This window comes from Balaenoptera borealis (assembly GCF_965194805.1).
Source record: "Balaenoptera borealis genome assembly, chromosome: 14".
Lineage (NCBI taxonomy): Eukaryota > Metazoa > Chordata > Mammalia > Artiodactyla > Balaenopteridae > Balaenoptera > Balaenoptera borealis.
This window is the reverse complement of record NC_138875.1, coordinates 53,302,605-53,327,715: the sequence shown is the minus strand read 5'-3', so window position 1 is coordinate 53,327,715 and position 25,111 is coordinate 53,302,605. Positions and strand designations below refer to the sequence as shown.

Below are 25,111 nucleotides of genomic sequence, written 5' to 3'. Positions count from 1 at the left end.
GGTAGGTTCCTACCCTGCTGGGAGGCAGTCGATGTCTAAAGGGGTAAAGGGCCGCCAAATTTTAGGCCTCCAAATACTGCTTTGATTAGTTTGTGTTTACAGCTGTTTCAGTAAACTTTCCCCTCCCCCATTTAGATTACTCTGTAACCTTCAAGCTGGAGATAATTGGAGAATGCAAAATCTGGTTCTGTGAAGTGAAAACCTTGGCTATTAAGGAAATGCAGATGAGGTTTACAAAGAAGGGCTCTGCACTATGGCTCCCCTTTAAAATTAAAATCACTTGCTGCAAGAGTCTTGGTTTTAAGGCAGCATGTCAGTATTACTCCCAGAAAATGAGTTTGAGAGTAGGGGCAAGTTTGTCAAATAAATTATTTGTGTGCCCCATAACGTACTTTTCTTTCCTTGACTACAGTAAATAGGCTTACACCCCCGCCTTAGGGTACTGTTTCCCAGGTCCTCCAGTAGCCTCTAAAAGAAAGATCCTATCTTTCTTTCAGGATTAGTTCAGATATAATTTAAAATTACCCTAGAGGGGAGTAATAAGGTTACTTCTTATTTTATCTTAGGTTTTAATTGAGATTTAATATTTATTATATTAATTTTCTGACATATTTCTAATAGTGGGGAAATTGAACTACCTGCTACACCAGATATCTGGATCCTATAGGTCTTGAAATATAATCACATTTCATAGATTCTTTAGCTACTTCTTTAGAGACACACAGAGCTTATTTTCAATCTTTTTAAAAAACTACATTAAATATTGCTCTTTGCATAATATATTTTTTCTTAATTGGGGATCCCTGATGATATATTGTGTATATAATTAGCTGATCTGAATCCCAAGAATGAAGGTTTGGAGGAAACAGTCCAGACCCTTGTGAGCATATTCTCAAACTAACTACAAAGTGAACTCAGGAACTTTTCCTTGACTTTGCAACCATTTCTGGCCTTGGATTGATTTCTTCCTGACCCTGTTCCTGGACTCAGCCTTGCCTTTTCTTTCTCACCTATTCTCTTTCCTCTTAATTAAATCACCTGTGTGGCTTGTGCTGGTGATTAACTAGAAGGCAAGAAGATAAAACAGGACATTTTAAAAATGGACTTTAAAAAAAATTTAAGTGTAGTTGATTTATAATGATGTGTTAATTTCTGCTGTACAGCAAAGTGATTCAGTTATACATATATACATACACACACACACACACACACACACACATATATATTCTTTTCCATTACAGTTTATCACAGGATACTGAATACAGTTCCCTGTGCTATACAGTAGGACCTTGTTGTTTATCCATTCTGTATATAATTTGCATCTGCTAACCCCATACTCCCAATCCATCCCTCCCCCTTCCTTGACAACCACAAGTCTGTTCTTTGTTAGACTTTATTTAAGAACAGTTTTAGATTTACAGAAAAATTGCTAAAATAGTACAAAGTTTCTATATATCCCCACAGTTTGCCCTATTGTTAGCATGTTACATTACTAGTAATTCTAGTAATAATGAAAGTCCATAGTTTGTGTTCTTTAGTTTCTACCTAATGTCCTCTTTCTGTTCCGGAATCCCATCTGGGATACTACATTAGATTTAGTTGTTATGTCTCCTTAGGCTCCTCTTGGCTGTGACAGTTTCTCAGACTTCCCTTGTTTTGGCTGACCCTGACAGTTTTGGGGATTATAGGTCAGGTATATTCTAGCAGACCTTCTATTGGAATTTGTCTGATGTTTTTCTCCTGATGAGACTGGGGTATGGGTTTGGGGGAGGAAGATCACAGAGGTAAAGTGCCATTTTCATCATACTATATCAAGGGTACGTACTATCAACATGATTTATGACTATTGATGTTGACCTTGATCACCTGGCTGAGATAGTGTTATCTCCACGCTCCCCCCCCCCCCGCCCCACCCTCATTACCATTACTGTGGAAGAAAGTCACTGCACTCAGCCCACACTTAAGGAATAGGGAGCTATTCTCCACATTCTTGAGGGCAGAGTATCTAATACATTATTTGGAATTCTACTGCATGGAAATTTGTCTCTTCTCCCTCGTTTATTAATTTATACAGTCATTTATTTATATCATTATATACTTATGAATATTTATTTTATGCTTTGGGTTATAATCCAATACTACTTTATTTTTTTGCTCCAATTTTTCCAGTTTTGGCCATTGGTAGCAATTTCAGTTGGTTCCTGTGCCCCTTTTATATGCTCCCATGATTACGGTTTTCTTTTTAGGATAAAATAGGACATTTTCTCTTTTCATTGTCACAAGCACTTTCTGAAAAAAAATTTTAAGAGGAGGTTTGCTTCCTCCTTCTATGAGAAAAACATTCTTCTCCTAGAATCGTCATTAATAATTATTACTTTTCACCTCTAGGTGTCCTCATATCATAAATGGGAAAACCTTCAAATGCTGTAGCCCTGAAAGCTATTTGTGCTTCTTAATTTGAGTGGACTGTGTAGTTTTCATTATACCACAGAAACCACTCTGAAATCATCTTTCTTCCAGAGAAAATCCTGCTGTCTTCAGATATTTTCCACACTGACTGTGTCTTCTCTACTCTATCCCTGTTTAGCCCAAAACTGAAATTGTACTTTTCCCCCTTAATCTCCCTTTGGCTGCAATGTATTGCTTTGAGAAAGCTCACCAGAAATGTCCCTCTCTAATCAAGGGACACCTTTGTGACTTGCAAAACCATGAATTTTAAGGATTCATCAGCAGGTGTGAGAGAGATGGTTGCTGACATAGCCCATGGGTGGCAGGGGCTACTGTGTCAAGTACCCCCCAGGATTCAGCCTGGAAAGTTGAGTGATGAGACTCAGCAAGGATAGGCAAGGAAGAAGCTATAGGAGAGGGTCCTACATCAGACCAGGGAAGGTGAAGCATTCTGTGAGTCAGAGCGATGTTAACGAGGACGAGGACGAAGGAGGCTCTAACCTGGAGTCAAGAGATCTGGGTCCCAACTTGGTGGGTTGCTGGGTATTTGACCTTGGGCTGTTTTCTTAACCTTTCTGGGCCCTAGTTTCCTCATTTACATACTAAAGAGATTGGGATAGATTAGTGTTACCCAATCTTTGACTTACAAATCTCTCTTATAGTAATACATAATCTTTTGAACCCCTTAGGAATTTAAAAACTAATTCTGTCACTATATGGCATGTGATAAAGAATAGATTTTAAGTAGAAAATATTTATTTTAGATTAGTATATTAATATACTCTTTGATATTATTCATGCATGAGAAAATATTGCCTAAATTTTATCATTCAGTCATTGCTGTTTAATTTATTTTAAATTGGTTGTGTAAGGAAAAGCATGTTTTGTTGACAAATTCAAAAATAAAATGTTATACTTTTGGGGGGTGGAGAAGGGGAGCCAAATGTATTTAAATATTTCCCAGCATCAAAAAAAGAGTCAAACTCTACTTTTAATACACAAATTTTGGGGTTTGTATGCTTTAGGATTAAAAGGATGTACTAATTTATTTTTATAATTTTTGCTCTACATGATGAAAACATTTCAGGCTGTTGTTTGCAGAATTTCTGTACAAATAACATGCTGCTGAAAGAGGTAGCCTTTTCCCTCTTACATGAAAAGCCAAATTGGATTATAATCACTAAAATTTTACCTTATCATTGCTTTTTTTTTTTGGTGCCCTAGAAACATATTGGTGCATTTTATATAATTTTATAATTTGATGAGTGGGGTTGGGGTTGAATCTAACTTTCATATGTAGCAGAGAGCATCTTAGGTACACTTATAAAATGACTGTGTCCATCAAATCCGTGTTCCCTAAGCTTCCCATTATTAGCCAACAGCCCATTATGGGTATATAAATTAAGCAACACATCAATACATGTGACTGATAATAAAATCATTTTTAAAGTGTGTAGTAATCAAAACCACACATTGATATGGTGTTCAGCTGAGTGAGTCCTGAGTTCGTTCAGCTGATTTCCACTACCCCTACATGTATAGCATGGAAAGCCCTTAGAACATTCTGTTTTAAAAGTAGGATATTAGGGACTTCCCTGGTGGTGCAATGGTTAAAATACACCTGCCAATGCAGGGGACACGGGTTTGAGCCCTGGTCCGGGAAGATCCCACATGCCGCGGAGCAACTAAGCCCGTGCACCACAACTACTGAGCCTGTGCTCTAGAGCCTGCACACCACAACTACTGAAGCCCGCGTGCCCTAGAGCCCGTGCTCCACAACAAGAGAAACCACCGTAATGAGAAACCTGCGAACCGCAACGAAGAGTAACCCCCACTTGCCAAAACTAGAGAATGCCCGTGCTCAGCAACTAAGACCCAATGCAGCCAAAAATAAATAAATAAATAAATTTATAAAAAATAATAATAGTAAACAAAGTGAAAGTAGGATATTAGAATAATTATTTATTAGTTTTCAGAAATTGGTAATGTTATCTATTTTAGTTTCACTTATAGTTCCCAAGTATCATGGAATACCTTTACGAATCTCTGGGATTTTGATAACTACTTGTTGGAAAATCCTGTTATCAGATGACCTTGAGGTTCCATATAGCTCTGATGTTCTAAAAAGCTTGTAATAATTTGCAAATTGGTACAGATTAGTACAGACTTGTCTATTCTTTCTAATATTGAATGACTGAAAGTTTAAAAAGGTTGTAGTACTACTTCTTAGTGACAGAGAAAGCTCCTCAAGCATCCTGTTTCCATCAATAGGTAATCATAAACCTCTCATCATTGAATTTTCTACACCATTTGGGAGGGTATTTTATGTTTTGCCTTTTGGAGAAAGTCATAATAAAGGTGCTACCTCCTAGGGGAGATATGTTTCTAGGTTTACTGTCTATACACAAATTAATAATTCCTTTGATTAAAAAAATTAATGCTCCTTTTGAGACTTTAAAATGGCCCTAGATTTAGTATTTCAGAATTTCATGAAAAAGTCTGTGTTCACCCCTCCAGGTTTTAGCTCTGGATTATAACTATTCTTAAGCGCTTTGTTTGGCCAAGTTGAATAATACGCTTTTCACCTGTTTTTATATAGCAAACTTTCCATGTCTAACATCACTGGACATTATGGGACTCATTTTGTAACCTTGGACAAATACTCTCACCTTTCTGAGCCTCATTTTCTCCATATATGAAAAAGAGATAGTGATACCTAGCTAGAGTTGTTGAGAGAATTAAATGAGAAAATCTCTGCAGTGTTTAGCACTGTACCTGTCTTATGTTAAGCACTCCATAAATTTTAACTGTCACTAGTATCATCATCATCATCATCATCATCATCATCTCCCAACTTTCAAACCTGTGAATTTTGTCCCTTAATGTGGGTGGGGACAGCAGATTTTTTTAAGGGTTCCATGTATCTATAGGCTCCAAAATATGTTTGTAAACTGAATAAATAATATGACTCACATGTATAAATGACTATTGTCCAAATAAATATAGATGATATTGTGAATAATAAAATGCAGATTCATTTAAATTGTTAAAGAATTCACAATAACATTTTGATATTATTTTTCTCAATTTGTGAACACTAGAAGTTATATTTGAATTTTTTAAGGTTAAAAGGGGATCTACAAGCTTGAAATGGTTGAAGCCCAGTGTCTTTATCATTCTAGTCTTTGATTTCTTGCTTTTTCTTATTCCATTGTGTCTGCTTTTGAGGTTTAATGATCCAGACCATGCAGCAGATTCCTATGCACCATAACCTCATACAATGTTTGGATGTTGTTTTCTTTTTATTTCTCATATACTAACTGATGGCCTCCAACTGTTTCTTGGCATTTGGTTAACATCATAATATGAATTGATGCTGGGAGAACCTAGCATGGTTCTGGCCCACTTTGTATTGGGCCATAATGATGGTGGTCTCCTCAGGTTTGTGTGTGAGAGTTAGGTGTCCATCCTCCATTGTCCTGGTTTATGTCGGGTACCCACACCTGGAGTGATCAGCTATGACCAGAAAGGTGGGATATTCCAGTGGCCCATCTTGGACTGGGTGCCAGCTCCAGCTCAATCTGGAATATCACAGCTGTCCAGGGAAATCACATAACTAGAGTGGTGGGAATCATTTCCCAGAAGATGTGGAGATTGGTGCTTTGTAGCAGAACATAGCTGTCCTCTGTAATATTGTTTTGTAATTATCAGTTCCTTATACATTCTTCTAATTGACTACAAGTGAGTTCTTAGAGGAAGTGTACTTTGTTCAGCTCTATCCCCAGGCCTAGGACAGCATCTGTTGCAAATCATTTTTAATAAATGACGAACTAATGAATTAATGTAATACATTATGGTTACAAAGTGGTTATGTAAGGTTGTTTTGTTTTTTTTTAACTGGCCATCATCAAAAAATCTACAAACAATAAATGCTGGAGAGGGTGTGGAGAAAAGGGAAACCTCTTGCACTGTTGGTGGGAATGTAAATTGATATATAAGGTTTTGTCATGTCTTTCCTAGTGCAAATAACCTAAACAGTTCTGAGTTCTAGTTCTGATCCATTCATTTATGATTCACCAAACTCCGAGCTTCAGTCTCTTCCTATATGAAATGGAGAACATCTGTGTTCTATGATTGTCCCCATTTAGAGAAGTGAATTTGCATTGAAAGTAAAAATACTATATTATGTGCACATAAAAATTCTGTATGTTTTTCAGAGTTTGCTGTGTATTTATCATTTGCTTACTTGTGGATCAGAAAATGTAAAGTCATTAGTGTTGGCTAAAACAGTTGGAAATACCTCCTTTTAGTGTCTTTTTAGCTCTGCTCAGAGGAGCACATATGATAGATGTGTCTTTTGGTTGGAGTACATGGACTTTAAATTTAGTCCTTAATAGTGATTCCCACAGGTAATCAACTCTCCAAATGGGTGATGAGGAGTTATAAACTCTCTAAACATTCCACTGTGTCCTTTTTACTGGTTTTTAGGTTTTTGTCAAGCAGGAAAGGATTTGCGTTTGGTATCTCTGTGTATGGAACAAATCGACATCCCAGCAGGATTCCTCCTGGTGGGGGCCAAGTCTCCCAATCTTCCTGAACACATCCTAGTGTGTGCTGTAGACAAGCGATTTCTACCAGATGATCATGGAAAAAATGCACTTTTAGGTGAGTATTTCATACCTATAAAATTCCTTCTGAGATAAAGGAGTTAAAATACAAGTTTATTTTAAATTATCACAGAATTTTTAAAATCACAGAATTAGCTGGGGATTATATATTAGTTTAAGTAAGAAACACTTTTTCATTTAGTAACTTCTTAAAAATTAGCTTTCACTTTTTTATTAACTCTCAAAACATTCACCTTAATGAAGAGACTTTTTTAAACTAGGCATTAAAGAATACCATACAATTTATCAAAAATAAATATTTTGTGAAATAAAGTAGGACTCACTCTCCATAGAGTCATTGATCTGGATCTGATATCAATTAAACTCTCAATTATTCAACTGTGGATTATCTAGGTTGTAAGTCATTGGTAGTTTTTCTCTACCACCCATTATTTCTAACTACACTTGATTGATGTGATTCTCATTTTATATTTAGCATTAGTTCAATCAAGATAACTAGGAATATACCTATGATGTAAAGTGTTTTAACTTTATGTCAGAATTGTTTTACTTTCTAGTATTACTTTGGACTTTTTTCACAACATAGCTTTCCTACATCATGGGAAAAAACAAAGAGTGGGTTTACTTTTTAATTATTCTTTTTTAAATTGAAGCATAGTTCATTTACAATATTATATTAGTTTCAAATGTACGTCATAGTGATTCAATATTCTTACAGATTATACTCCATTAAAAGTTATTACAAGATAATGGCTATAATTCCCTATGCTGAAATATATATTCATGTTGCTTATCTATTTTATACTAGTAGTTTGTATCTCTTAATCCCCGACCCCTATCATCCACCCCCTTCCCTTTATCCACTGGTAACCACTAGTTTGTTTTCTATATCTGTGAGTCTGTTTCTGTTTTGCTATATACATTCATTTGTATTATTTTTTGAATTCCATATGTAAGTGATATCATACAGTATTTGTTTTTCTCTGTCTAACTTATTTCACTAAGCATAATACCCTCTAGGGTCATCCACGTTACAACAGATGGCAGAATCTCATTCTTTTTTGTGGCTGAGTAATATTCCGTTGTGTGTGTGTGTGTGTGTGTATGTGTGTGTGTGTGTGTCACATCTTTGTTATCCATTTGTCTGTTGATGGATACTTAGATTGCTTCCATATCTTGGCTATTGTAAATAATGTTGCCATGAACATTGGGGTGCATGTATCTTTTCAAATTAGTGTTTTCATTTTCTTTGGCTATATACCCAGTACAGGAATTATTAGATCATGTAGTAGTTCTATTTTTAGTTTTTTGAGGAACCCACATTACCCTTTTCCATAGTGGCTGCACCGATTTACATTCTCACCAACAGTGTACAAGGGTTTCCTTTTCTCCACGTCCTCACCAACATTTGTTATTTGTAGACTTTTTGATGATAGCCGTTCTGACAGGTGTGATATGATATCATTGTTGTCTTGATTTGCGTTTCTGTAATAATCATCAGTGTTGAGCATCTCTTCATGTGCCTATTAGCCATCTGTATGTCTTCTTTGCAAAAATGTCTATTCAGGTCTTCTGCCCATTTTTTGATTGGGTGGTTTGTTTTTTTGATACTGAGTTGTACGAGCTGTTTATGTATTTTGGATAGTAACCCCTTTTGGTAATATCATTTGCAAATATTTTCTCCCATTCCATAGGAATGTCTTTTCATTTTGTTTTTGGTTTCCTTTGCTGTGCAAAAGCTTTTAAATTTAATTAGGTCCCATTTGTCCCATTTGTTTATATTTGCTTTTATTTCTTTTGCCTTAAGAGACAGATCCAAAAAATTGCTACGATTTATGTCGGAGTGCTCTGCCTACATTCTCTTCTAGGAGTTTTAGGTTTTAGGTCTTACATTTAGGTCTTTAATCCATTTTGATTTTATTTTTATACATGGTGTGAGGAAATGTTCTAATCTCATTGTTTTACATGTAGCTGTCCAGTTTTCCTAGCATCTCTTATTGAAGAGACTGTCTTTTCTCCATTGCATATTCTTGCCTCCTTTGTCATAGATTAATTAACCTAGGTGTAGGCTGTCTATTCTGTTCCATTGATCTATGTGTCTATGTGCCAGTACCATGCTGTTCTGATTACTGTAGCTTTGTTGTAGAGTCTGAAGTCTGTGAGGGTGATACCTCCAGCTTTGTTCTTTTTTCTCAAGACTGTTTTGGCAACTCAGGGTCTTTTGTGGTCCCATATGAATTTTAGGATTATTTGTTCTAATTCTGTGAAAAATGTCATGGGTATTTTGATAGAGATTGCATTAAATCTGTAGATTGCTTTCAGTAGTATGGCCATTTAAACAATATTAATTCTTCCAATCCAAGAGCATGGGATATCTTTCCATTTCTTTGTATCATCTTCAGTTTCATTCATCAGTGTTTTATAGTTTTCAGAGTATAAGTTTTTCATTTCCTTGGTTGAGTTTATTCCCAGGTATTTTATTCTTTTTGATGTGCTCTTAAATGAGATTATTTTTCACTCTCTCTTTCTGATAATTCATTATTGGTGTATAGAAAAGCAACACATTTCTGTATGTTAATCTGTATCCTGCAACTTTGCTGAATTTGTTTATTAGCTCTAATAGTTTTGGGGTAGAGACTTGGTTTTTCTATAAAAAGTATGTCATCTGTAAATAGTGACAGTTTGACTTCTTCTCTTCCAATTTGAATTTATTTCTTTGTCTTGTCTGATTGCTGCGGCTAGGTCTTTCAATACTAGTAGTGGCAAGAGTGGGCATCTTTGTCTTGTTCCTGAATTTAGAGGAAAGGCTTTCAGCTTTTCACCCTTGAATATGATGTTAGCTGTGGATTTGTCATAAATGGCCTTTATTATGTTGAGATATGTTCCCTCTGTACCCATTTTGATGAGAGTTTTTATCATGAATGGATGTTGAATTTTGTCAATTGCTTTTTCTGTATCTACAGAGATGATCATGTGATTTGTATCCTTCCTTTGTTAATGTGGTGTATCATATTGATTGATTTGCAAATATTGAACCATCCTTTCATCCCTGGAATAAATCCAACTTGATCATGGTGTATGATCCTTTTTATATATTGTTGGATTCAGTTTGCTAATACTTTGTTCAGGATTTTTGCATCTGTATTAATCAAAGATATTGGCCTGTAATTTTCTTTTTTTTATAATGTCTTGTCTGGTTTTGGCATCAGGGTAATGGTGGCCTCATAGAATGAATTTGGGGAGTGTTCCATCCTTTTCGATTTTTGGAATAGTTTGAGAAGGATAGGTATTAGCTCTTCTTTATATGTTTGGTAGAATTCCCATGTGAAGCTGTCCAGTCCTGGACTTTTGTTTGCTGGTAGTTTTCTTATTACAAATTCAATTTCACTGCTAGTGATCAGTCTGTTCAAATCATCTGTTTCTTCTTGATTCAGTCTTGGCAGATTGTATGTTTTTAGAAATTTGTCCATTTCTTCTAGGTTGTGCAGTTTGTTGGTGTATAACTATTTGTAGTATTCTCTTATGGCTTTTTTTGTATCTCTGTGGTATCAGTTGTTATTTCTCCTTTTTCATTTCTTATTTTGTTTATTTGTGTCCTCTTTTCTTCTTGGTGAGCCTGGCTAATGGTTTATCAATTTTGCTTATCTTTTCAAAAAAAACAGCTCCTGGGTTTCATTGATCTTTTCTATTGTTTTTTAAAATCTCTGTATTATTTCTTTCTTTCTGATCCTTATTATTTCCTTCCTTCTGCTGATTTTGGGCTTTGTTTGTTCTAATTCCTTTTGGTGGTAGGTTAGGTTGTTTATTTCACATGTTTCTTGTTTCTTGAGGAAGGCCTGTATTGCCATAAACTTCTCTATTAGAACTGCTTTTGCTGCATCCCATAGATTTTGCATTGCTGTGTTTCCACTTTCATTTGTCTTGAGGTATTTTCTGATTTCCTCTTTGATTTCTTCATTGACCCATTGGTTTTTAGTAGCATGTTGTTTAGTCTCTATGTGTTTGTTCTTTTCCCATTTTTCTATTTGTAATTGATTTCTAGTTTTATACTGTTGTGCTTGGGAAAAAAATGCTTGATATAATTTCTGTCCTCTTAAACTAGTTGAGACTTGTTTTGTGGCCTAGCATGTGATCTTTCCTGGAGAACATTCCATGTTCACTTGAAAAGAATTTGTACTACGCTGTTTTTGGATGTAATGTCCTGTAGATATCTACTAAGTCCAACTGGTCTGTTGTGTTGCCTTATTGATTTTCTGTCTGGATGGTCTGTCCATTGATGTAAGTGGGGTGTTAAAGTCCCTTACTATTACTGTGTTATTGTCGATTTCTCCTTTTATGTCTGTTAGTATTTTCTTTATATATTTAGGTGCTCCTGTATTGGGTGCATGTATGTTAAATAGTGTAATATCCTCCTCTTGTATTTATCCTTTTATTATATTATGCCCTTCTTTGTCTTTTGTGTGTTATAGCCTTTGTATTAAAGTCTATTTTGTCTGATGTAAGTATTACTACCCCTGCTTTCTTGTCAGTTTTGTTTGCTGAAATATCTTTTTTCATCCCCTCACTTAAACTCTGTGTGTGTCTTTAGCTCTGAAATGAGTCTCTTGTAAGCAGCATATAAAAAGGTCTTATTTTTTAATCCAGTGAGTCACCCTATGTCTTTTTTGTGTGTCCAATTTTTTATTGTGGTAAAATACACATAACATAAAATGTACCGCCTTAACCATTTTAAGTGTACAGTTCAGTGGTATTAAGTACATTCATCTTGCTGTGCAAGCATCACCACCATCCAACCACAGAACCCTTTCCATCCTGCAAAACTGAAACTCTGTACCCATTAAACACTAACTCCCCATTACCCCCTACCTCTAACCCCTGACAACCACCATTTTTCCTTATTTTTTTAATCTGCCCTTTCCCCCCACACCCTAGCCTCTGGTAACCACCATTCTACTCTCTATTACTATAAGTTTGGCTCTTGTTATTATTATTTTTTTACCCTATGTCTTTGGACTGGAGCATTTAGTCCATTGACATTTAAAGTAATGATTGATAGATATGTACTTATTGCCATTTTATTACTTGTTTTCTGGTTGTCTTTGCAGTTCTTCTCTGTTCATTTCTTCTTCTTTTTGTTTCTTCCCTTGTGGTTTGATGATTTTCTTCAGTAGTTCCTTTCTTTTCAGTTTTTGTGTATCTCTAGTAGGTTTCTGATTTGTGGTTACCATTGGGTTCATATATGTTGACCTATAAGTATATCTACTGTTTTAAACTGGTCGTCATTTAAATTCAAACATATTCTAAAAGATCTACTTTTTTTACCCCCCTCCCCCACATTTTGTGTTTTTAATGTCATATTTTACATCTTCATGTGTTTATCCCTTAACCATTTATTGTAGTTACAGTTTTTACAATTTTTTGTCTTTTAATCTTTGTATTGGCTTATTTAAGTGGTTGATCCTCAGTTCTTACTATATATTTGCCTTTCCTAGTGGGATTTTCCATTTTCTATAGATTTTTACTTCTTTTCTACTTAGAGAAGACCCTTTAACATTTCTTTTAGGGTAGGTTCAGTATTGACAAACTCTTTTAGTTTTTGCTTGTCTAAGCAGTTCTTTATCTCTCCTTCTATTCCAAATGATATTCTTGCTGGTATCCTAGGTTGCAGGTTTTTCCCTTGCAGCACTTTGAATATATTATGCCACTTCCTTCTAGCCTGTGAAGTTTCTACAGAGAAGTCATCTGACAGCCTTATGGGGATTCCCTTGTATATGACTCTTTGTTTTTCTCTTGCTGCCTTTAGAATTCTCTATCTTTAACTTTGGTCATATTAATTACATGTCTTGCTGTGGGTCTGTTTGGGTTCATCATTTTTTGGACTCTCTGTGCTTCCTGAAGCTGGATATCTGTTTCCATCTTCAGGTTTGAGAAGTTTTCTGTCATAATTTCCTCAAATACATTTTTGATCCCCTTCTCTCTTCTCCTTCTGGGACCCCTATAATGACAATGTTGGTATGCTTAATTATATCCTAGAGATGTCTTAAATTGTTTTCATTTTTTAAAATTTGTTTTTCTTTTTTGCTGTTCTGATTGTGTGATTTCCATTACTCTATCTTCCAGATCACTTATGCGTTCTTCTGTATATTAGTCTCCTATTCATTCCTTCTAGTGTGTTTTTTATTTCTGCTATTGAGTTCTTTATTTCTGATTGGGTCTTTTTTATATTTTCTAGTTCCTTGTTAAAGTGTTTACTGTGTACATCAATTCTTTTCCCTAATTCAGTTAATATTTTTGTTACCAATGCTTTGAATTCTTTATCTGGTAAATTGTTTATTTCTGTCTTGTTGTTTATTTTTTGGGGGGTTTACTCTTGCTCTTTCAATAGAGAGTAGTTCCTCTGTCTTTTTGTTTTGCTCAGCTTTCTCTGCCTCTATGAATTCAGGTGAAACAGTTACTTATTTCAGTCTTGAAGGGGTGTCCTTATGTGGGAGCATCCCTATACAGACTGCATGTGGCCTATGCCTTTGCTGGGAGAGCTGGATTTGATGTGGATGCAAGTCACATCCTTTCTCAGGGTGTGCTGGCAGCTGTCACATAGGTAGGAGGTGGGGCTGGAGATGGAGGGGCTAGAGCTGAAGTTGGGTGTGAGACAGGGCTTCCCCTCTGCTTGGTGGCCATCACCACTATATCAGGGGCAGAGTCTGACCCCAAGTTGCTGGAGCAGAAACCCTGAGGGTCGGGCTCATGCTGGCTCTGTTCCCTTTAAGTGTGTGTTTTTTCCTCTCCCTGCATGGGGACCCTTGCCCCAGAGGGGTGGAGTGCTGAAGCAAGTGGGGCCTGTGCAGGCTCTTGGCTCATGTCGGCCACAGACAGAGGTCTGATGCACTGCCTGTGCAGTTGTCTGCAGCTCCACTCAAATGCAGCCTCTGGGGCAAGTCCCCTTTGTCCCTCACAGCCGGTCACTGCCCCCAGGCTCTGCAGCGCAAGTGGGACCCACGTGGAGTCTCAGTGTGTATCAGGGGATGGACTATGGTGGAACAGCTGTGTCAGAGATCTGGAACACTTCTGACGTGCTGCTTGAGTAAGTGATGGCTGCTACCACCCCACTCAGACGCCGCTGTGGCACCAGGTCACCTCTACATCCCACACTGTGCCACACTGTGACATGGAGTGAGCAGCACCAGAGCTTTCGCTCAGCTTGGACTGGGGTACATGGCAAGGTGGTTGTGAGAAACCTGGCCGCTGCTAGAGCAGACCTCTCTCCACCTTGCTTGGGGGCAAGCCAGCGTGCACACTCCTTATGAGCGTAGTCTAGGCTTCCCTCAGCCCTCCTGTTTGTCTCAGTGGCCCTCCAACCAGCCAAGTCGGATTGTCTCCTCCACGTAAAACCCCAGGACCGGGGCATCCAATCTGTGGCTCAGACCACTCACTCCACAGGGTGGGTGTCCACCCGCATAATCTCTATTTTTCTCTGAGTCTTCTTCTAGGGGCACAGGTCTCGACCTGATCGCTACAGCCTTGGTTGTACAGGAGTCCTGCCAGTTTCCAGTTAGTTTTCAGTGAGAATTGTCCCACATGTATTTGTATTTTTGATGTGTTCATGGGGGGAGGTGAGCTCCACATCCTTTTACTCTGCCATCTTGATTCAAACCCCTTAAATTAACTTTTAATAATTAAAAAGGCAAATAAGAGAGCATGTAAGGACTTCCCTGGCAGCCCAGTGGTTAAGATTCTTCGCTTCCACTGCAGGAGGCACAGGTTCGATCCCTGGTTGGGGAACTAAGATCCCACATGACTGCCATGTGGCGTGGCCTAAAGAAAAAGGAAGGAAGGGAGGAAGGAAGGAAGGAAGGAAGGAAGGAAGAAAGAAAGAAGAGGGCATGTGAGGTTTGTTACTTTTTTTTGCTGCTGTGTTTCTCTGGAGTTGCTTTTGTTTCTCAGAATTTGTTACTGTAGATAGAATCAGATACATGTCCTCAGCACGAATATCAGTAAAAACGAAGAAAAAAGAAGAGGGCAAAGAATTGTATTTACAGTGAGCTGTGTGTTTGTTTAGCTTGATGCAGTCTTCCTAGTTATAAAGCATCATCAGAAAGTGTAGAAATACATAGGTCAATATCTTGAGTCAGAAAGTGATCCTGCACATGGTTAATAAATGTTCCTTAAACTACAGTTCAAAGCCTTCTCTTGGTTCATAGGAAAAGAAGTGGTAATTTTCATTTTCATAGGCTCTCATTTGTTAAAATATCCATTTTTTTTTCTTTCAGTGAAATTGAGCAGATGGTTTAATATAGACACCTAACGGTAAAGTTTATACATTGGACTAAATTAACAAAGAAGATCCAAGGATTCGTTTGTTCATTCATTCATTCAACAGTATTTGTTCCAAAAATCACGTTAGGTTATGATATGTGGGCACAAGAATGATAAGACATAGTCTTTTCCATCACAGAGCTAAGAACCTAGTTGGCTCTGGTAGAACAACTTTGGGAAACTTCTTTTTAGCACTTTAAAAGCATCAAAGTTTTATCGAATGGAACAGTTCATATGTGGCTCTGACTGCAGACATAGAAAAATCTCTTATAATGTCTTTTTGCTCAATGATTCTTCATGACTAGAGGAATCCTCTTAGAATACGTCATGGGACTCACACAGAAAACACCATCAGAATAATAGATTTTATAATCCTTTGTAATTGGGAATATGAAACCAAAGAGCCTGGGCTTTGGAATTGGAACTGGGTTTAAATCCCAGATTTTCTAGTTAGCACTTTAAGAATTTGGGCAAGCTACTTATCTTCTTGAAGTTTCAGATTCCTCATCTATATAAAGGCGCCAATAATGCCCACCTGGCAGGATTATAAAGATCAAACAGATGATGTTTATAAGGTACCCAATAGCACAGTGCCTGGCATATAGTCCTTGCTCTTTAAATGGTAATTATTCTGCCATTCTGTCATATTTATTAAATACCCTTATAGACATGGAACTTTGTTAATAATTTTTTATTAACCACTTCTCCAAGTGAAAGTGTAGTACAATAAAATGATAAAAGTTTTCTCTTGAACAAGCACAATGAGATTTTTATATGTTCATTACTCTATTGTCAAAAAGTTAATATTCATCTAACAGTTCTTACTTATGATGGTTGATTTTAGTATGCATTAAGATATAGTGGGGGGAATTCCCTGGTGGTCCAGTGGTTAGGACTCCACACTTTCACTGAGGAGGGCCTGGGTTCGACCCCTGGTTGGGGAACTAAGATCCGACAAGCCGCACGGTGTGGCCAAAAAAAATAAAAAATACAAACAAATAAAATTTTAAAAAGATATAGTGGGAAAATTTTTTAAGCTTAAAATATTCTAGAATCCCTGTGGACTCCAATATCAATTTGTCTAAATTTTTATATAAATTATACAGATTCCAAAGACTGGGGGGGAATTGAGTTTAAAGTAAATTGATCACTTGGCCACACATATGCCCCAAATCTGCCATGCAATTCGAAGACCTGATTGCTAGAAAAACTAGAAAGGTAATTTGGCTGTAAGAGATATTATTTATTGTGATAGTGACAGCAAGAACTTTGAGCAGATAAAATCTCTCGTGAACCAAAGTTAATACAGAAACTATACAGAGTTTTAAAAATGGACTCTAAAGTTCTTACTCTTTTATATTGTTAATTCTCATCATTAATGTGAAGTTTCTCTTCTTTGAAGATTATCCAGATCCATTGATTTTCTCCCTCTTCATACTCAAGTCTTGCTTTTCACCTCAGAAAACAGGTAGAGGAAAAGATAAAAGATAAAATCTAACCCCAGTAATTTGTTAATTCTAATTCTCACATTAATCTTTGATGAACTACTTGGACCTATCAGATAAGCCTCATTTTTTGGCACTGTCTCTATTTCAGATGAAGGTTCTTAGTTTTATTGTGTTTTGGGTATGTTGCATCTGCCTCATAGGTCAGCCAGTTTTCTATCAAGGCATAATGATCACATCAGAAAGTAAGTTCCGTGGAGGCAGTGGTTTTGTCTTCCTTGTTCAGTGCTAAAAACCTGGTACCTGAAATAGTGCCTAGCACATAGTAGAGTACAGATATTTGTTGGATGGATGGATGGACAGGTGGATAGATGCATGGATTAGTGGATGGATGCATGCATTCATGGATGTGTGGACGGGTGGATGGGTGGATGAATGGTTAGATGGATGGTTGGCTTTAGGAATTTGGTGAACTAGGCAGTCATTGACATCTTTTTTTGGCCTACAGCTCCAAGGTATTAGACAAATAGCCAAATGCTCTCAAATGCAATCCATCTCTGAATATGTTTTAAATAACTTATGAAATTATATTGATATTTATATTTCTATAAAGTGATGGTAATAAGCTAATTATATAGAATTACTGATTTTATGTAACTGACCAGAAGTTGGGACTATCTCTTGTTCACCACTGTTTTTCCAGTGTTTAGCAAAATGCTTGGCATATAGGTTAGGTGCTCAATAAAAAATTATTGAATAAATAATAATAAATTGGAATGCCCATTTCTAAATGTTCTGAATTGATTGTCAGCATCCTGAGATTGGGACATTGTGAGATATTTTGTCTTTAATCCTCATGGTCTTTCTCTACTCTCCTTATATATCTTTGTTAATTATAAAACAGGTTGGTTTGGTGGTTTTAAAAGAGTGTATTATTCCATAAGTGAATTTATTTTCAGTTAGTTATTTGTATATCGAGATATTGTGTTTATGAAATTTGGAATGCCCTTATTTGCCAATATGACCATACCTATGTTATGTCCTCATAACTCACAACCAGAAGAACTCACTCTCTTACTGTCCACTTTTCTTCTATGTAATAAGGGAGATTGAAAAGTTGATTTCCAATCAAGCAAAGCATGACCTCTCATCCTCCCAGCCTTCTCAATTTCTTCTTCTTTCCATGTCCTCTGTTCCAAGAAGATCACTGAAAGTCTTATTTTGTTTGATTAATCTGAGTGAGAATTGTTTGGATGTTAAGTCTAAGGAATAATGAGCTAGTTTGAATAAAGAGGGGTTGAACAGAGAAGAAATGGGACCCTTAGGGAACTTGTGTTCCCTAGATCTCATAGAAACTAGGAAGCTGACAATGCCCTGAGTTTATACATCTCTGTTCGTGCTCTCCTATCTGGAGACCAGCTTCCTCTTCACTATTCTCAGTTTGCTCTCTCCCACACCCTAGATGGCATAGCCCTGACTTGGGTTCCAGTTTTACAAAACCTTACATATCCAGGGTCCAGTACCATCTGACTGATTCTTTTTGTATTTATTTCAGCGTTCCAGGAGAGAGACTCTGACTATCCTAGATTGGGTCAAATATTGGTCCTCAGTCTAATCCACTGTGGCTATGGAGTTAAGTCCACATGGTGGGTAGGGTGGAGAACCAGAGGCAGTAGGTTAAGAAGGGAATACGTAAGGAAGAAATAATAGATATCTCTAGAACCAGAATTTTTTGTATTTTTTATGTTAACTATATAAATTCTATCATATGATACTATCTATTCTATTTCCTTAACCGTTATCCTTTTAGAGCATTTAAAAATTATTTTCAGTCTTTCACTGTTATAAAATAACTGCTAAATTGTTGTACATGTTTTTTTCCTTTGAATTATTTCCTCAAAATTAGGAAGTTGTCAAGCCAAAGGGTGAATATTTCTATGTTTTTTATATGTGAAAGTATTGTAACAACATACAAGGCCGCCAGTAACTTTGTTTTTCTTCCTTTTAGGGTTTTCTGGAAACTGTATCGGCTGTGGAGAAAGAGGATTTCGGTATTTCACGGAATTTTCCAACCACATAAACTTGAAGCTCACCACCCAGCCAAAGAAGCAGAAGCACTTAAAGTACTACCTAGTCAGAAGCTCCCAGGGTGTACTGTCGAAGGGACCTCTTATCTGCTGGAAAGGTAGCGTCAACTTCTGGGAGGGAATGGGAAGGGAATGTGGATGTTACGATGGTATTGACAAGTGACCTATACGGGGTTCAGAATCCAGGTTTGGAATAGATAAATATCCCAAGTTCAGAAAACAATCCAAAAATGTAAAGCCCTCTGGCAGGTTATTTGACTTGCTCCTTTTTGTTTTTAACAGAAACTATTGAAATTTGGGAAAGGGCATTTCTCCTTGTATTTGTCACTTAGGGGTGTGGAATACAGCTCTTGGGGAAAAATGGGCTCTTTCTAGCTCTTCTGTCATTTAGAGAGGACTTCAAAGTGTCAGTTTCCTGGTCAGATGCTCTTTCTACTTTATTTAGGGTCTTTGGTAATTCTTGAGTCTTCATTTTTCTATTAGAACTAAGCAAACTTTGGAATAAATAATGCTCTCTTCATAATACCTGGGAAAAGGCAGTATTAAGTTGACAAAGTTTTGTTTCTCTTCAGTTAGGAAGAAAATAAACTTATTTTTGAAAATGAATCCAGTTAAAATGTCACATCATCTTGTGGTTGATAGGATTTGCCACAAGTTCTGTACATTGTTTAATGCAGTGGGACATCTAATCCTTATTCTTTTGAGCAGTTTCTTAGATGCTGAGATTTCCCCTCCATTATTAATATTATTATATTGTTAAAGACAATAGAATAATTGTCTTTAATATTTCTATTTGTTGTTTGTGCAAGATTTTGGCCTGACCATGAAAAATAGCATAGTAAATCCAAATTGCAACTGAAGATTTGTTTCTGAATCTTTCACCATAATGACTCCTGGTTGCATTTGAGGAGAGATTATGTAACTCCTTGGGAAATGGCTACATGTTCTGAGCCAGGGGTCATCAGGACCGTGATCAGTGCTGTGACCACTAAATCGTAAGCGTGGTAAATTATAGATAACTCTTTATCCTGATAAAGTCTAAAGAAGTTTCCTCTAGAAAAATCATTTTAAATGTCGTGAACCCTAATAAAAGAGTAAAAATAGGATAGGTATCACCTCCCTGCCTTTTTTAGCTTTTGTTTTGGTTGCATAAAATATTTTTAAGTTCTTATTTAGTGCTCAGTGACAATTCACCTTTCTGGTAAATAATAACATTTGTGAAATAGTTTGTGATACAATGACCCTGGGTGGCTTCTGGAGCCTCACATTTATAGCCATTCTATTTTGGAAATGGAATTGTATATATGTACATACCTATCAAACTACATATTTGCATATAATATACATAACATGGAGATACCCTTTTCAGTCAAAATACAGTAGCTCTTCAAGGAAGGTCATCGATAGAAGGTTATAGAAAACTGCCTCTAACTTTTGCATGTATCCGATAAACTTGGAAATTCTCTAAAGGACCAATAAACTTGGAAATTCTCTTGGAAATTCTCTAAACGAATTCTTCTTCATTTTTACATAATTAACTTTGTCATTTACAACCATTTATATTTCTTTTTCACATGCTACCTTTAAAGACTAATATAGTACAACATATAGTATAATTTGGTTGGAAGTTAGAGCCCTGAAAACCTGTGACACAGGTTGTCACAGTATTTGCTATCTACCTGAATCAGTACGAAGTATTATTAAAATATTACACCAAAGCCTCAAGTAATATTGGCTCATTTAAAATGAAGCTTAGTTTTGTGTGATCAGTAAGTACCTTGAATATTGTCTACCTATTTCCTCTAATAAGAACTGAGAATAATAAGCATTTGAGAATTTCTAATTTTTCTCCTCTGTGTATAATATTTTCTTTGCTTCCATTTCTGGACATAAATTAAGGTTGAGTAGAGAAGGTTGAAGGCAGCCTAGAAGGACTCTAGATTACTGTTCTACACGTAAATCAATCCTGGACAGAAGGTTAACTGGTGCTTGAAAGCTTATTTGGTTTTTATAAATTATTGATATTTTAACCTCAGCATTACCCATGAAACTAACATGACTATATAGGTTATGAGTAATTTTTCTCCTGGGAACTAATCTGTGAGGAACAAAAGTCTAATTGTTCTTTGTAACCATTTCTTTGCCTTCCAAACATGACATTTGGCTCTAGGAAGACGAACTGTGTTCACCAGCTTGAACATTCTGTTGGAATCAAGGTTGGGGAAGGGGGATCTCTATTAAAGAAAGTGCTGCCACTTGAGGAGCAGCAGTTTATTTTAGAGATTTTATGGATTGTGTCTCCCTCACCTGTTTTAACAGAATATTGTTTTCCTTACATAATGTGATTCTTACTCCTTTCTAGAATGTAGAAGCCGACAATCCTCTACCATTTGCCACTCTATTAAACCAAACTCTTCAGTGTCATCAACCGTGGCCCCAGAAAATGGCACAACTAATGGATACAAATCAGGATTCATTCAGACAGGTATCGGGTATTTTCTTTTGGAATTTCAAGCAGCAGATGTGTATTTAATGAGGCATTTTAAACTTACTGTTGGCTGGTTTGAACAGACGTATTTTTAAATAGAGGTATTGAGTTACTATTCGAATTAGAACTCAGCATTGAGATGGATCAGTCTGTGGAGGAGCAGGACCCCAAATCCCAACAGCCCTGCCGATGCTAGGCAAGGCATGGAAAAAGGATCTGACAGTTGGTAGGAAATTTAGTTCAAGCATAGGGCCTGTCTCTAGAGGAGTCTGACAGGAGGCAATAAGTAGAAATACAGATGTGAGAGAAGTCTGCATCATAGCCATCAGGTGGCATGTATTGGAGACATATTCATGAAGACTGGAATTCTACAGTAGGGCTCTAACTAGGCTTGCTCAACAGTATAGGGAGTATTACACCAACTTGGATACAAAGTAAAGTCCCAAAGTAGGACGAAGGATTGCAGTGGAAGAATCTAGGACCTAGTTTCAGGTAGTACAAGATAGGAGCTTGGTTACAAATAACCAGATAAAATTTTAATGTGCCTGAAACTAGGTTACAGTATCGGAGCAGGATCAGCAGAGTGGCTGATCTGATACTGAGCAGATAAGTTACTAGTCTAAAGCTTCTGAAAATTCCTCCAGTATAGAGGCCTGAACTCAGGTCAGGATAAGACTCCAGGGGGACTTAATGTTTCCAGGTGGCTGAAAGGCTGGAGGGCTGTAACTGGAAAGATCACTGCAGATAGTATTTGAGAAAATTACTCAGAACCAGTCTAGGTTATATCTTAGGTAAGAAGAAAAGTATTTTAAAAGAATTTGTGAATTTTTTTTTCAGTTCACTTGTTTTTTGAGAAGTGCTATTTTACCCACAAACTTCATAGCATATGTGCTTTGCCAGTATCCACTCAACCACAACAAGTTGAAAAAAAGGCTGTCTTTATTCATTTCACTACTTAGTATCCTCTTCCAAATTTATGAAATTTTAATGAGCTGGTAAATCGTTTGCACTTATTTTCGATGGAAGTGATTATTAGACTATGTTAACAACAACTGTAGTGATAATAAAGCTAACTTTATCTGGGGCACTTCTTGCTATGTGTCTGTACTCAGCTAAATCCACTTCATCCTGGATTTTAAAAGTCTAACTTTGAAACTGTTCGAGAGATTTACATAGAGGCTGTAATTTAAGAGGAAAGAGAATATTCTAAATTCTCGTTTAGAATAAATGAGAGAAGATCATGTCACTAAGTACTGAAGAAAGAAAAAATTGGTATTGGGCTCTTGGCATTGAAAGATTAGCTTTCATTACAGTGATGTCTCTCTTAGAATTTGATTGATTCTGTAGTATATTTTCTGCCATTAGAACTTGGGGCTAATGAAATACAATTTAAAAACTACAGTATTAGTAATGAATATTTACTTCATTCCAACAAAAACTTACCAAGTGTTTATTATGTTCTCAGACCCTTGTCAGAGGCTGTAAGGCAGGGTTCCAGTACTTGACTACTGGCTCCAATGACTTAAAAACCACTCATATAAGGGATAAAACATGTTACCTTTTCTAAGAGGGAGAGGTGAATATATATAAATAACCAGTTGTAACTGAAAAAAATGAAAAGATACTGAAATCTTAATAAGAAGTAATGAAATGTTAATAAGCAGTTTTGATTATGCAGAAATATATTTTGAAAATGAATATTGCTCTGAATAGAGGAATTCAAGATTCAGGCTTAGCAAAGCCTCCTTCAGTTGCCACGAAGGGACACAGGCAAGACACTGACTGACTCACAGTGAACACAAGTGGCCAAGTGCTATGCCAGTATTCTTGTGTATCCCTTGTTGGGGTGAGAATGGTAATTTGACCATGAAATTACCTATTTTTAGGTGCAATCCAGAGAATTTAATAGAAAATAGTGCCTTTAAAAGTAAAGCTTTGTGTCTAAAACTTTCTTCTTGACAAATTATGGAGTCTTCAACAATAATTTTCCTATGTATTTTGAAAGTAATAGACTGTAAGAATTTTACCTTAGCCTATGATATCATTGCAAAGATTAGAGTATGCAGCATCTTCTTAGCAGATAGAGATTCACCCTCCTGTAGGAGATTGCCTTCTTAATCTACAATCAGTGACTGCCTGTAATCAACATTTCTTAGCCTGAAATGTAGGTACACACATTGCAAAGTATTTGAAGAGGGGATTAATTTACTATTTGCACAGATTTGTCTCACATTCCAACTGCCAAGCTCTGGATGTTCTGTTCTGGCTGGCTTGCCACTTATATTTTGCATATTTTCTTTCAACATATTTGTGTGATTGATAATTCAAATTTTAGCCAACAATCCTGGTAAAATATTTTATGATTTGTGATTGAAGGTGGCTACATAGTTATCTACCTACATTACACAGACATACCACATACAAACATATACACGTACATGTATTGTGTTTAATAAGGACAAGAATTCAAGAATAGATGAAAAAATGGGAATTCCTTGGTGGTCCAGTCGTTGGGACTCTGCATTTTCACTGCCGAGAGCCCAGGTTCAATCCCTGGTTGGGGAACTAAGATCCCAGAAGCTGCGTGGCATGGCCAAAAAAAAAAGGAAAAAAAGAAAAAAGGAATAGATGAAAAAAACCTTTGCCTAACCCAAGATCTTGAAAGTTTCTCTTCCATGTTTTTTTGTCTAAAAGTTTTATTGTTTTATCTCTTGCATTAAAGTCTGTGAGTCATGTTGAGTTAATTTTTGTGTGTGGTGTGAGGTGAGCATCTAAATTCATCTTTTTGCATGTGGATATCCAATTGTCCCAGCACCATCTATTGAACAGACTGTCTTTTTGTGAATTTCATTGACCTCATCAAAATTCAAAACTTTTACACTTCAAAAAGCAACATTAAGAAAATGAAAAGACAATGATGGACTAGAAAAATACTTGCAAAATGCATATTTAATAAAAGATTTGTATCCAGAATTTACAAAGAACTCTTACAACTCAGTCATAAGATGACAATCCAATCAAAACATGGCCAAAAGATTTGGAATAGAGATTTCTTCCGAGAACATACACAAATGGCCAATAATCACATGAAAAGATGCTCAACATCATTAGCTGTTAGGGAAATACAAATCAAAACCATAATAAGGTATTACTTCTATCTACCCAGGAGAAATGAAGACATGTGTCCTCACAAAAACTTACATACAAATGTTCATATAGCAGCATTATTCATTACAGTTGAAAGCTGGAAACAACCTAAATGTCAATCTACTCGTGAATGGATAGACAAAATTGTGTATCCATACAATGGAACACCATGCATCAATAATAAGGAACAAACTATTGACACATGCTACATCGTGTATGAACTTCAAAAACTTTATGCTGGGAATTCCCTGGCAGCCCAGTGGTTGAAACTCCGAGATTCCACTGCAGGGGGCTTGGGTTCGATCCCTGATCGGGGAACTAAGGTCCCACATGCCTCAAGCTACGGCCAAAAAACAGAACAAAACAAAAACATTATGCTAAGTGAAAGAAACTAGACTGAAGAGACCACATATTATATGATTTCATTTATATGAAATGTCCAGAAAAAGCAAATTTATAGAGACAGGAAATAGATTAGTGGTTGCCTGGGGCAAGGGATGGGAATGAAAATTAACTGAAAGTGGGCATGAGGTTTCTTGCTGGGGGATAAAAATG

General features: G+C 36.5%; 2 protein-coding genes across 22 annotated transcripts in view; one reads left to right on the top strand and one right to left on the bottom strand.

Moving 5' to 3' along the window:
* Positions 1 to 25,111, top strand: part of GREB1L (GREB1 like retinoic acid receptor coactivator) — a 267,107-nt gene that overhangs the window by 142,104 nt on the left and 99,892 nt on the right. For all 19 annotated transcript variants that reach the window (XR_014233993.1, XR_014233994.1, XM_082353478.1 and 16 more), the window contains 3 exons: positions 6,937 to 7,113; positions 18,843 to 19,019; positions 21,284 to 21,406. Coding sequence is in view for 17 of the 19 variants with exons in the window: in XM_082353478.1 (XP_082209604.1) it covers positions 6,937 to 7,113; positions 18,843 to 19,019; positions 21,284 to 21,406 (477 nt within the window). In the remaining 2 variants the exon portion in view is untranslated. The remainder of the gene's footprint in view (positions 1 to 6,936; positions 7,114 to 18,842; positions 19,020 to 21,283; positions 21,407 to 25,111) is intronic.
* LOC309610571 (uncharacterized protein) overlaps positions 1 to 25,111 on the bottom strand; it is a 138,307-nt gene that overhangs the window by 68,040 nt on the left and 45,156 nt on the right. The window lies entirely within an intron of this gene.